Below are 13,898 nucleotides of genomic sequence, written 5' to 3' on the forward strand. Positions count from 1 at the left end.
AGGCAAAATGAGAAATTTGTAGAATGCTTTGAATATCCCTATACTCCCAAATTTCCTTTTATGCAAACACATACACACTTAATATTAATATATAAAGCATTCATTTATTTATTTCCTGGCCACTCTGCTACAAAAGGCTGTTTGTTTGGAAACCACACATTTTACCCATTCCTTCCTGATACTGTTAGTTAGAGGCTTAGCGGTGCATCTTCTAGTCACACCTTCACACCTTCCGGTCACACCTTCAAACCTCAGTGGCTGATCGTTTCACAGTAACATGCTTGTCCTAGGCCAAAATGAATGTATGGAATAACCATCAGTTGGCAGGGAATGACTACTCGATTGGGAGGAGTAACCTCACCTGGCCAGGTTTCCACCTCCATGATTATTTGGCATAATGCCTAATATTTAGGCCACCAAATGATACTAAATGTCCTGGCTCTTAAAGAAAAAAATGGAAAAAAACAAAACCTCTCGTTTGAGGTTTCCTGGTCAATTAACTACTCCACTTGTCATTCTTGTATTTACCATAAAAGCTATTCTAGGGGAGTAAGTGTAGCTCAGTGGCTAACCATGCATGAGGTCCCAGGTTCCACCTCCAGAACGTCTCAAAAATAAAATAAAATAAAAGCTATTCTAATGATCTAGAGTCAAAATTCTCTATATCATCTCAACCAGACCTTAAGCAGTCAGTAACCATCCTTCTTCCAATTTCTAACTAACTAAATGAGAGGGCATCTCATGAACTAGGTAAGTATGATAAAATAATGATGGCTATTTGATGGCTATTTGATGCTGGGCCACTAAGGATAAAGTCTATTCACAGCTTGAGAGGGAAAACAGTTCTGGGGATCCATAATTAAGAATTTTGATTCTTCAATCAGTTCTCTCTCCATTAAATCACACTGGTTCAGAGAAATGGAGCAAGGTAGACATTAGAGATCTAGAGTAGTGGTTCTCAAACTTTACTGTTCATCATTTGGGGAGTCTCAATTCAGGCAGACTCTGAGCTCACCTTCAAATCAGTCATGTATCCTTGTTGTTTATCAATTTTTTAAAAATTTTCTATTCTAGCTCATTATCCATTGTTAGGAATCACATTATTAAAATAATCTTATGAGTCAGTGGTTGAACTTCTAGAATAACCCATGTTCATAGGTCTTACACATTTCCAATCACAACAGAGTAGTCTAATAGGATATATAAAATAAACTCAGCTTTATATCCATATTTAAAATGTCCACATAAATATACCCACCCTCATATCAATGAAATATCTGCCTGCAACTTACCTGCAAGAAGTAAAGGCACAAAATCTGGAAAAAAAAATTAAAAATACATAAATAAAATAGAATTGTCGAGCTTGGGGCAGATGGTTCTGATTCCTACCCATCCTCCTTGCTGTGCTATATCTGTTGATTTGGTTGAACAAAGTGCTGTCCTCAAACTACATGTGAGAATTAGGATCACAGTTCTGCCCATCCAAAAGAAATATCCTTATGCATTTGAACTGAGTATATATATATACACTCAAGTTATATACATATATATATATACACACAGATGCAAAGGCTTATGGTAATTGAGGCTTCCATAGCAGCAGAAATGAGTATCTTCCACCTGTGGAGTGAACTGCTAAATGGCACACTGTGGAAACACAGGCTCAAGCACAAAAGAAACTTCCAGCCAATAACTGCTTTATACTTTCACAACACGAAGGGTCCAAAAGAGCTGGGGAAGAGATCCCATCGTAGCTGGTCTACCTGGGAAGCCAAACTACTCTGATTAGGGTGGCAGCTCTGCATGCCCCACTTCATGTCTGAGAAGAAAGACAAACCGTGTGGCCTGTCAGGAAGGTATATATCCACCCCAGGAGGAGAGGTACTAAGCAACTTGAGTTCCCTCCCTGGCAAACAGCTGGGGCTGCTTGTTACCAGTTTGGGGTTCAGGGTAGAGTCAGGCCTTTCCATTTAGACCTAATGTCTCTCCCAGGCTGTGAAACAGGATTATATTGAAACATCTGTACACAGAGAAAAGGAAGGTGGTAGCACCACTTCCCTAGCACCACCTTAAGACTGCATTACAAAAAACAAATAATCTGACTGATATTCAACCAACTTTCACTAAGTAACTTAGTATGGAAACTAAAGACTGTGCTAGATTCCAAACCACGATGGGTAAAGCAAGCAGGGGAGGCAAGAAACCAGTACAGACTTAGAAAACAAGTTTGATTATTCCAAGAAGTCTCTTCAATTACTATGGGAAAAACACAAAACACTGGCCCGAGTGCTGTCAAATTCTAGCTCCACATAAAACCAGTACTAATCAAAATTAAATTTTTAAAAATGTGGTCAATGTCCACCAGTTCAATTAAGACAAGAAAAGCAGAGTCAACATATACTTATCCTAGTGAATTCCTTACTCCTGGTTTGAATATGAGACACCTTAGCTGTATTGAGGGGATAGAGCATATTAAGTAAATAAGTACTGGGAGAGTTAAAGAATGGGGACAGAAAGTTTTATGTACAGAAAAGATGTTTTTAAATCTAAGACTGTTTCTCTTCAATTGACTCAGCCTCAAGTGAATCATGATTCAATAGGAACGACAGAACCACCAAAACTGTAGTCTCATTATTCATTTGGACCCACAAAAGATTCCAAGAACTGAGGTTGTTTCCTCCTTGAGGTTGACATAGAAGTCTGTGAGACAATTTGAACCTGACTTTATACTGCATATTCATCAGGATCTATACCTTAAACAGATTTTCTAAGAGAACTGACATAGACAAAAGCATGTCAGTCTTGCACATTGGAGACTAGGTAGTTTTCCATAGCAAACCTGAAGGATGACCATGCATGTTTCAGTAATGAAGAGGACCAGACTGGACTTCATGACAAACAACCAAGTCACACTCTACAGATGTACTGCCCATTGAGAAGCTACTAGCCATAGTGGCTATCTTAATTTAATCAAAAGTAAGTAACACTGATCAGTTGCATCAGTCACATTTCAAGGGCTCAATACCTACACATACCTAGTGGCTCCCCCAAGGGACTTCACAGATACAGAACATTTCTATCACAGCAGAAAAGTTTATTGGACAGATGCTCTAGAGCCTGGCTGCTCAGGAGTCCTGACAAGGCTTCAGAGTAATTCTTGCACTCTAAAGTCAGTGCTGACTAATCCCCTGGAGAAAATGAACTATCAGAACAGCACAACTTTTACAGAATGGAATTCAGATAAAGGAGAAATAGAATACCAGGCACATGGTTATTAACAGACTTAGCAAAAGATGAAGTCTAAGTTCAAGAGAACTAGGAAACCTGAGTAGAATCTGTGCCCACTCTGAGTTAAAACACACACACACACGAGACATTTAAATCTAAATTTTGAACAATTTGTAAAGCTGAGAACTCATTTAGTTCCCTGCCTCCTCTGCTCCAATATATTTATATACTGGAGCAGAGAAGGGAATAGAAGGGAATAAAAGATGTGCCTAAATTGGGGTATTCTTATAACCCTGTAGGATTTAATTGTTAATGCCAAAAATATTTAAATGTAATTCTTGAGGGGTTTGTGGTAAATGTAAAATATCCAGAATCTTGTATAAACAAGTTCCATAAGTACTAAAAAATTAAATCCCATCAGGTAAGGAAAAAATAAGGGAAAACTCTCTGTAATGGATAGGAATCTGGTTACATATTTCTACCTGAAAGAAATTCTGCTATAGGATATATCAACTAGCACAATTTCTTAATATCTTTAAAGTGAACCAGAGACATAGCCTCCTGAAAGAAAAAAAAACACACTTCATCCAGGCTTTGATGTTTTATTGCAGCAAAATTTCAATGACAGGTAGCTTTTATTCACAGAATTTAACATGTGGGGTGACAGTCCAACACACTTGGATACAAGTGAGGATACTGTTAAGCCTGTTAATGTATTTTCTTATTTTTAATTTGTATATAAAAAGCAATCTGCTTCACTTTCATAAAAATCCAAATATTATAAATGAAAAATAAACCCTCCCATACCTATCCCGTAATTAAATATACAGACAGCTTAGAAACAAAACAATTTAGATCGGTTTAATCTTGAAGTGCAATCCAATAAGGCTGAAAACTAAACATTTCAGGTCCTGTACCAAATAGTAAAATACTCGAAGGCCTTCAGGATCCCTAAAATTTAAAAAGATAAAAGTTACTTTTTTGTTTGGAGGATGAAACAACTAAGGCTCTAAGTTAATTCCTAAAGCATAACAAAAGAAAAATCTTGAAACAACTGAATTAAAGGAAGTCAGGAGAAAGGAAGGATTTTGCTAGCAATTAACACCTCTGTCCTACCTATAAGGAAAAAAGTACAATTTTCTTCATCAGTATTCATTTTCATATTTAAAATGTTTATCTCCTTATAAAAGAGTATGTTACAGCACAAAAAATGTGTATAAAAATTATGAAGATGGAATAAAAAATAATATTCATAATGCAGGGGAAGGGGCTGTGGCTCAATCAGTTGGACTCTTGTCTACCATATGGGAGGCCCTGGGTTTGCATCCCGTGCCTCCTTGTAAAGGCAGGCTTGTCCGCATTGCAGAGCCCGGCGCCACAGAGTGCCACCCAGCCTGCAAGCACCGCAGAGAGCCGGCTCAGCAAGGTGATGCAACAAAAAGGGAGACAAGCAACAACGCAAAAGAGCACGCAGCAAAAGGACACAGAGCAGACAACAAAAACAAGCTGCAGGGGGTGAGGAATAAATAAAATACAGACACAGAACAACACACAACGAATGGACAGAGAGAGCAGACAGGACACAAAAAAGCTGAAAGCAGGGTATAAAGAATAATAATATTCATAATGCATAATGCCCACTACTCTCAGGGAATAACCATAAATATACTGGTGTGGTTCTCATACTTTTTTTTCATTACTTCCCTGTGCCCTTTTTTATTTTTTCATGACATCGAAAATAATACACTAATAATTTTTAATTAATTTCTTTCTGTTAGATTTTTCTAATTATAAATAATGCTTCAATGAACATTATCTTACATAAAAAAAGTTTTTCCAATATTTTAGAATATTTCCCTAGTATAGATTCCCAGAAACAAAATTACTAGGCCAAAAATGAATGAAAAATATTAAGTTTTGGATGCATATTACCAAATTACTTTCTAAAAACACTATACCATTTTACATTCCCACCAGTAGGGTATAAATTCCATATCCTCATAAACTGTGGGAAAATAAACACAATAAAAAATAAACAGTTCAAAAGCATCTGGTTGGTCTTTGTGAATATCACTTTTGTGACCAATAGTTAATATGCATTCATTCCTTTCTTCTTTCTTCTAATACATATTTCTAAAGCACCTATATGTGCCAGGCACTGTACTAACTTTGGAGTTACATTCAAATCAGTAAAGCAGACAAATAATTATTTAGTATAATTTAGTGTGACAGAAAAAAATAAGAGCACCATGGAGATGTTCTGAGGGTAGAGGATAGAAAGAAATGGCTAGAGGCAGAGAGACTTTTCAGACAAAAGCCCAGAGATGACACCAAACTTGGGAAGGCCTGAGTACTAAAGGCAAACAGGATTTTTTCCACTTATTTCAAGTACTGAACCCCAGTAAGAGAATGATACAGGCTAAAATGGCTGATATATTTCAACAAGAATTTCTTTTAATTTTGTGACATGATTTCCATATCTGCAAATGAAACAGCTAAGAAAATTTGTGCATTATACATAGTTGTTGAATTAAGATTTTTTTTTAAATCAGTGAAATATTCTTCTCTTTGACAGACAAGTCTTTAATAACCTAGAAATCAGAGTTATATCTACATAATAAACTGATAGGATATCACTGAAATAATCTTAGCAAATAAACTGGCTAAAGTTCTAAAATGAACCTAATAGATTATGTTCATTTATCAAAGTGCTTAACATACTTACTTTGACTGATTTACATCAATAAGAGAACCTATTTTTGACGTGGTAAAAGAAATGTGTTCATCTCCAATTACAATTTCAAGCTCCTGAAAAAATAAAATAGATCCAAAAATGTAATTAATAGGAAGGAAATCCATCCCAGGAATATCTGTATACTTGCTACAAAGAGGTCCCAATTCTGGCTCCAAGTTTTCTGGCAGTCATTGAGGAAAAGAAGAGAAACTTAATCTGTCATACATAAAATCATGTCCTTAAAAATAAAAAACTAATCACCTGCTCAGGAGCCCTACTTCCAATTTTAGGACCAAGCAACAATTGCTTCCCAGAGTCCTCATAAAGAAGATATTATACAATGAAATTAATAAGACTTAATTTCACTTAAGAATGACACACAAATGTTTCTTACAATATTAACAAAAACTAAAGGCATCACTTTGAAGGGCAAGGTTGTAAAAATAAGTATGTAAGTATGAATTTATTATTAAAGTAATAAATACAGTACATTGTAGCTCTCATTAAATTGCATCAACAATCACAAGTACTCATTAAGTTTGGCTCTTATATGCCAGACCAAAAAAATAAAACAAAACAAAAACCCATACATATACACACATTTTCCCTTTCTATAGGCTCTAATGCATAATATTACCAACAGCTTTGGAACCTACTAAGTGTCAAAACCCTGGTACTATGGTACTAGGGACTTTGTAAACCTTTTCTGTAAACCCTAAAATATCCTCATTAGGTAGGTTTTATTAGTCTCATTTTACAAATGTAAAATCCAAGATTCAAAAAGCATAGAAAAAAAGGTATTGATATTTACCACCACTGATAAGATTCATACTCTTTTGACTTTATAAAACAGTTAAAAGAATAAAACAAATATAACAAAATGTAGATGATTCTAGTGTGCCATAATTACTGTACAAGTTTTTCTCTACACTGTCTATGTACAAACTGAAACCATTAATTAAGAGGCTATGTCTATAGTGAGTTTTCAAGTCACACTGAAAAAAAAACATGTCACCAAAGGTAGTCCTAGCTATGTATCTGCTCAGGAAACTTAATTATGGACAGTGTGGCATAGACCAAATGAGGAATAAACCAGACTTTCAAACAATCTTAAGATTTTTAACTTAATGATCCAAAAGACAATTTCTGGAGCATGCCCAATCCTCCCCACTAACGAAAACGTGTGAACATGGAACATTAAGAAGGCGGATGAAACACTGGGCTCTCCCTGAACATAAAAGATAAGAAAGCATCGTTGCTGTTGTTTCTGTTTTTCAGTAAATATGCGCATAAAACAAACTGAAGTCTAAGTTTTCTTTTTAAAAATGTTACAATGCATAAAATAAATACTATTAACTATTACCTTTGTGTTCCTAAATATTGTTTCTTTAAATAGAAGAGTTAAATTACTGTTACAGAATGTCAGCATCTGTTAGATCTCTCCACATTTTCTTCTAGTCAAAGAAGGTAATAGAAAGTATACTCCTCAGGAATATATAAAAGTGAAATTAAATGTTTCTTCCTTCCAGAGGTGGTCTCTCATTTCTCCAAGAGTTGGAAAGACCCAATTCAGAAAACAAACTGTCTTTTTACAGAGTGAAATTAGGTCTTCAGAGTTCTTCAGAAGCCTCTGGAGAAACATCAATTATTCTGAAGGGAATATGAGAGGCAAAGGCAATGGTCAGTTTGAACAGAGAAACCAATCAAATCCCTCTCTGGGCACAAGGATGCAAATAAGAATTTTAAAAGTTATAACTCTGGAAAAAGTGAATTTTATATAATCAATGAGAATCATAATAATAAAAATCACTTGTACTTATTCCTAATAAAAGTGGTTAAGACACAATAGAAATTATTCATAGCAGTGTGAAAACATCTAATTTTGGCTGGGCAGGATAGAGACTATGGAGTAAGATGTCTAAATTTAGAGTTACACATTTACTCTTTAACTACCAAGACATTGCACAGAAAATGGAAAACCAAAGAATCAATGGGGAATGAGTCTAAATAAATAAGGCACAGCATTCCACCAATTTCTACATTAAAGAATATCTAAATACGAACCTGTCTTCCAACCCTGTCAGGGGGAGGCCACAAAGCATCATCTTCTTTTGTAATTTCACTGTCATCAATAATTCTCTTCAGTTCTTCCATTACACTCTTATGTACATATGCCTGAAAATAAGTTTATAAAATTTCATGATGCCTGCCTTTATCTTCCCACTACTCAGAAGGAAATGATAAAAGAGAAGTTATAAGCCCTCAATATTCAAATAAAATATCATAGAAAAAAAATTCTGATTTCAAAAGTATAGGATGGGAAAGAATCATTCACCTTTCTTATGAATATTATTTTTCTTCACTTTCCAGCCCACTCATTTCTATTTTCTCTCTCTCTCATCCCTAGCTCCCATTTAAAACCTTGTCTTTAAAATTCTACCTTTGAAACACAGGGACCAAAATATTCAGTCAGTTGCAATCAGTGCTTTTAACTTTTCCATATACCTAACTTTCGAGCCTTTGATTTAAAAAAAAAAATTTCATACTATTTCTATAATTGTATTCATGAATTACTTTCTAATAGTTAATAAAGTAAAAAGATAAAATTAATTATAAAATGAATTGCAGGGAGTTGAGGAAGCTCAGTGGTTGGATACCCGCTTCCCACGTACAAGGTCCCAGGTTCAATCCCTGGTACCTCCTAAAAATAATAATAATAATAAATAAATAAATTGCATGCTATGTTCAAATGTGAGACTACTACTTAATATATTTACACTGCTTCTCTTGTTACAGACACCACAATTATGTCTTATTCTAATTGAAACTGTTCTTAATCTTTAAAATGGCTTCTTCTTTACAACAGCCTTAGATGTACTTTTGTGAATTCAACAACAGCATGAGGAAAATGGACTAAATGTAAAAATTAGATATTCAAAAAGGACTTACCTCTTTTCTGATCATGACATCATTTTTGTAATTGCTGTTGTTGGCATATCTAAGCTTTCCTGCGGGGAGTAGGAAAAAAAAAATGTATAACAACAAAAACTGCTAAAAATATAATAAAGAAATGACACTGTAAACAATTTTGAAGGTAAAGATCTGTTAATGCTACTACTTTTATTAAAATTTCCTCCCTCCTAATGTAGGATCAATGCTAGGCATGTAGATGCTAAATAAATATTTGTTGGTAAGTTGAATGAAGCTGAAGCTAGCCAAATTTTTAAATATTCCATGCCTAAAATATGTAACAAGATGGTCATTTTTAAGACCCATTTTCTTAAGCTATGTCTTGAATTAGAAAGGGAATTTAGAAAAGGAACTAACATTTCTTTTTAAGTGTATGTTATATATCTGTATTGGTGCTAGGTGCTTTACTTAGAGCACATAATCTAATCTTAAAAAAACCTTAAGAAAGAAGTAGGTTTTATTATTCCTACTCATGGGTGAATAAAACAAACTTGTCCAGGGTCACACCATAAATATTCAAATCTATATATACGGTCTACCAATACTCATGCTTTCTCCACTACTCCAAAACGTTCTTTTAATTGTTTTCCTTCAAAGTAAATGCAATTATATGATATGGCAATTCTGTTTTAACTGACTAGAAAGCATACAAATAATGTGCTGCTTCCGGATAACAGCTGACCAGTTTGTTGGCTGGTGTGTATTTAATTTAGCCCACCATGACTTTCAATATTTCCTGATGCTTACTTCTCCTTATAGCCAATCAGTTGCCCAGGTACAGATGTAATCTGGTCTTGACCATCTTACTGGTGATAGGGTGCCCTATTTGAGATGTGTGCCTTAAGAACTGGCTTTGTGAGTCACCACTACTGATGGAAGTATGTGGAATGGTTTGGCACCTGCTATATGGATGAGAATCATTATCCTGGAATGAAATTCCTTAATAGCATCAAGGTACTTCATTTGTGTGACTGGCTAAAAGTGATACTGACAAACTGGATGTGTTCACAGGTTATGTTATCCACAGGTGAAAACTGGGTAACATAAGGAAAGAGCAGATGAAGAATTCAGGTAAATTTAACTCCTTAGCTAAATTTAGAAGAAACATGGGAAAACAATGGTGAGTAAGGTGATGAAGGTTTTCTTCCCTGTGGTGTAGACTACTGCAATTAAACACCTGAAACACATCGTTACACTCATTTATTTACCCTTCGGGTTCTCGCTCCTTCAAAGCAGGTCATTTCTATTTCTAAAATTCCGGCCTCACCCACTGTACGAATGAAAAAGAGTAAATGAGTGGGTAGGTCGAAGAGCAACCGGTCATTGAAAAATTTTGGGCATACATGGGATCACCGCAAGGTAGGGTGCATGTTCAAGTATTAGGCCAATAAAAACGAGGTGGCTTTTAAGGTCCCTTCCGGCGCATTTATTCTAGGATCTTAATACGGTTGGTTCAGCTTTCCAGTGGGTGGCAGTAATAGCTTTCCTTAACTCACACCAATAAATCCTTTTGTTGACAAAATTAACTTAGGCCTCCATTACTTAAATCCCTCTTTACTTAAGGGCCGTCAGCCCGCACCGTACACTTTCAAGTCCACCGCGCCCCGCTCGCTCCACCCCACCTCCCTAATCTCCCGCGGCCTCTCCGCCCCGCTTCCCCCTTCCCCGCACCCCTCAAGGTTGCGGTGGCGGCGGCCTCTCCTCTGCTCACCATCCGGACGAAACTCGAACTCCAGAAACTCGTGTCCAAATTTGCCCTTGTGCCCTACGTAGTAGCGCAAATAGAAATCGCTGGCCATAGACATCTTTGTCCCCGGAAAGGCCGCCGCAGGCCCAGGCAACGTGCCGCCCGGCGCCTGGCAGTGACGTCAGCCGCCGGAATAACTCGTCATCGCCGCCGCGGCCCTGCCGCCTGTTGGCGCTTCTGTTGGGTCCTCGGACGTTGCAGGGAGGGTAACAGTGACGAGCTACTTTAGGAAGCTCGGAAGCGCTTTATTTTTTTAAATTAAATAGATCCAGTTACAATAGAGTAAAAATATAGTAGTATACTTTCTGTGCGCTTAGAGCTAAGGATTGCACGTCGCTTTACCTTTTCGAGTCTCTTGAGTCTCGCGGCAATTGCGTGCGATGATGTGGCTTTACTCCCCGCTAACTGAAGCGAGTGAAAAATCCGGAGTCAACTTCCAACTCGGAATATAGCTCCTTTCTCCTGCGTGATTACTAAAACGGGGTTTTTCTTTTTGGACAATGCTACTTTTCTGGCATCTAGAAGCCTATAATAGAGACAAAGTAGAAGTAATCCTTCAGAGGAAGGTCTGAAGTTTTGAAAAGCACATTGCAACTGAAAATCCTAAGCCTTTGAATAAGAGTTCCTTTTAATAGCAGAAACTTACAAGGTACCTCATTCATTGTGTAAGCATTCACTTTTGTGAACTATGAAGTTTTGGGAGTTTAACTCAAGATCAAATAATAGTTTAGCCCATGTTTCTCACCAGATACAAACAAATTGGAAAAGTGAAGGAAAGCTCCACTGTTTTTGAAAACAGGGAAAGAAAGGGTGAGCTTTTACACAATGTCTGGTTTTCAGATATTAGGGATCACCCTTCTTTTACCAACGTATAGAATTATCTGTTGGGTGATGCTTTAACCTTCACTGGAATTCAGTAGAAAGAGTAGCAGTAAGAAGTCCCCACAGCACTATGCCTACCACCGGTCAAATCACTATCTCTGTTTGTTCATCAGCCAAACAGGTATGCTATAATAAACTTTGCCAAACTCACAGAAATGTGGATTGGAATAAATGGGGTAATGTATGTGAAATAAGTTTTGAAATTTATAAAACATTGTATAATACATTTCAACAAGCATTTCTTATTTGTCAGAACCAGCTAGACACTGGTAATAAAAAGAAAAACTTTTGCACTAGTCTAGAAGAGAAAATAAACATGGAGACAAAAGCACAGGGAGCAATTGCTATAATAAAGAATATGTTTTTTTAAATGCTGGTAGTACAGCAGAGGAGCAAGTGTAATGGAGAGAGAAAAGTTGAAGAAAGGTATCAGGGAAAGTCTAAAGAAAGAGGTACTATTTGAATTGAACCTTGAAGATTAAGTTCAGTGCACCTTCAGTAAGATGGAATGGCCTGGGCAAAAGCACAGTGGTACAAAAATACTTGTTTTGGGAAAGCCAAGACATGCAGTATAGCTAGAACATAAGATTCATGGAACTAGAATGACCAGAAAGGCTGACTGGGCCATGTTATGTTGGACCTTATAAATAAGGCATTATCATATAACTTTGTTAGTATAGAAAAAGGTATTCAGTACCTTTTATTATAGGCCACCATTGTGGAAAGTACATAAGAAACATAAAGCACCATCCCTTACCACTAGAATGACAAATGGTTCCAGTTTTCCCAACACTGTAAGTTTTCCTAGAATGCAAGTCTTTCTATTTTAAAACCTGGAAAACCCCAAACAGGGATAAAGTGGTTACTGTACTTACCACATGAAAAACCCACTGAAATTTGACCAAAATATTGCATTTGTCTCTGAAATATTGACTAATCCATTTGGTTTGTGTGATGGTTTGGAGCTATGTATCCCTGAAAAAAAAATATGTTTTAGAATTAATCCATTCCGTGGTTGTGAACCCATCGTAAGTAGGACCTTTTGATGAGGTTACTTCAGTTAAGGTATAGGTCCAGCTCAATCAGGATGGATCTTAATCCTATTTCTGGAGCCCTTGGTAAGCAGAATGAAATTCACAGAGGGTAAAGCCATGAGAAGGAAGAAGCTGAAGGTCAACAGAACTCGTAAGAGAAGGGTGAGGCCAGAGGAGGCTGCCATGTGCACTGATTGCTATTTCACATGGGAGCCAAGGACCAAGGATTACTGGCAGCCAGCTCCAGAATGCCTCTTTTTGGGACAAAATCATCACCTTGATGATGCCTAGATCCAAATCAAGACTTTTAGACCAAAAACCGAGTCAATAAATTTCCATTGTTTAAGCCAACCCATTGCATGGTATTTGCTTGAGCAGCCAAGGAAAGTAAAACAGTTTGGTTTTTATAGGAAACCTCATTCAATATCTTTAGATTTCCTAATTAATTTCCTTCAGATTTTTGGCACATGTACCAGTGTTCACCTTCATCTCTACCTAAAAAGATCTATGGATACTAGAGTTTTTAACTTTGTAATGGAGTTTATGGAATATACAAAGTTTAAAGTCTTTATTAATTGCCCAGTTTGGTATTTACCCTCTTAAAAAGCCTTCTAAGCTCAAGACTAATCCCCTTTAGTCCTACCAGGGTTTTTTTAATTTGTTTTGTTTTTAGGTACTGGGGCCTGGAACCTGGGACCTCATATGTGGGAAGCCAGCACTCAGCCACTGAGCCACATCAGCTCCCTTGAGTTGGTGTTTTCATTTGTTTGCTTGTTGTTTGTCCTTTGTCTTTAGGAGGCACTAAGGACTGAACCTGGGACTTCCCATGTGGGAAGCAGGCACTCAACTTCTTGAGCCACATCCGCTCCCAGCCCTACTTGTTTTTATGATATAATATCAAAATATATTTACTCAGTTCTTCATATTTGATGCTAAAAGAAAATGCCAAAAGTATATTTCTCAAATCATGATGAAGATTGCAAAGTGGGGGAAGCGGATGTGGCTCAAGCAAATGGGTTCCCATCTACCATATAGGAAGTCCACGGTTTGATTCCTGGGGCCTCCTGGTGAAGGCAGGCTGGCCTAAGCAGAGTGCTGGCCCACATGGATTGCTGGCCTGCACAGAAAGCTGGTGCAGCAAGATGATGCAGCAAAAAGAAACACAGAGGAGAGACAGTAAGAGATATAGCAGACCGGGGAGCTGAGGTGACTCAAGAGTTTGGGTGCCTCTCTCCCACTCTGGAAGGTCCCAGGGTTGATTCCCAGTACCACCTAAAGAGAAGGCCAGCAGACACAGAAGAAC

At 37.0% G+C, this 13,898-nt stretch overlaps 1 protein-coding gene across 2 annotated transcripts; it reads right to left on the reverse strand.

Annotated features, from left to right (window-relative positions):
• Positions 1–252: 252 nt before the first annotated feature.
• Positions 253–11,054, reverse strand: LOC101439777 (protein mago nashi homolog). Of its 2 annotated transcripts, XM_058282797.2 has the most exons (6): positions 10,644–11,054; positions 8,912–8,970; positions 8,027–8,137; positions 5,954–6,036; positions 1,293–1,316; positions 253–286 (listed from the first exon to the last, which is right to left on the reverse strand). In XM_058282797.2, the coding sequence occupies exons 1-6, from the start codon at positions 10,735–10,737 to the stop codon at positions 268–270; spliced, it is 390 nt and encodes a 129-aa protein (XP_058138780.1). In that variant the 5' UTR covers positions 10,738–11,054; the 3' UTR covers positions 253–267. The 2 variants fall into 2 exon arrangements, with proteins under 2 accessions (XP_058138780.1, XP_004468306.1); XM_004468249.5 differs by lacking the exons at positions 253–286; positions 1,293–1,316 and adding an exon at positions 3,815–4,179.
• Between the last annotated feature and the right edge of the window lie 2,844 nt (positions 11,055–13,898).

This window comes from Dasypus novemcinctus, chromosome 20, assembly GCF_030445035.2.
Source record: "Dasypus novemcinctus isolate mDasNov1 chromosome 20, mDasNov1.1.hap2, whole genome shotgun sequence".
Taxonomy (NCBI): Eukaryota; Metazoa; Chordata; class Mammalia; order Cingulata; family Dasypodidae; genus Dasypus; species Dasypus novemcinctus.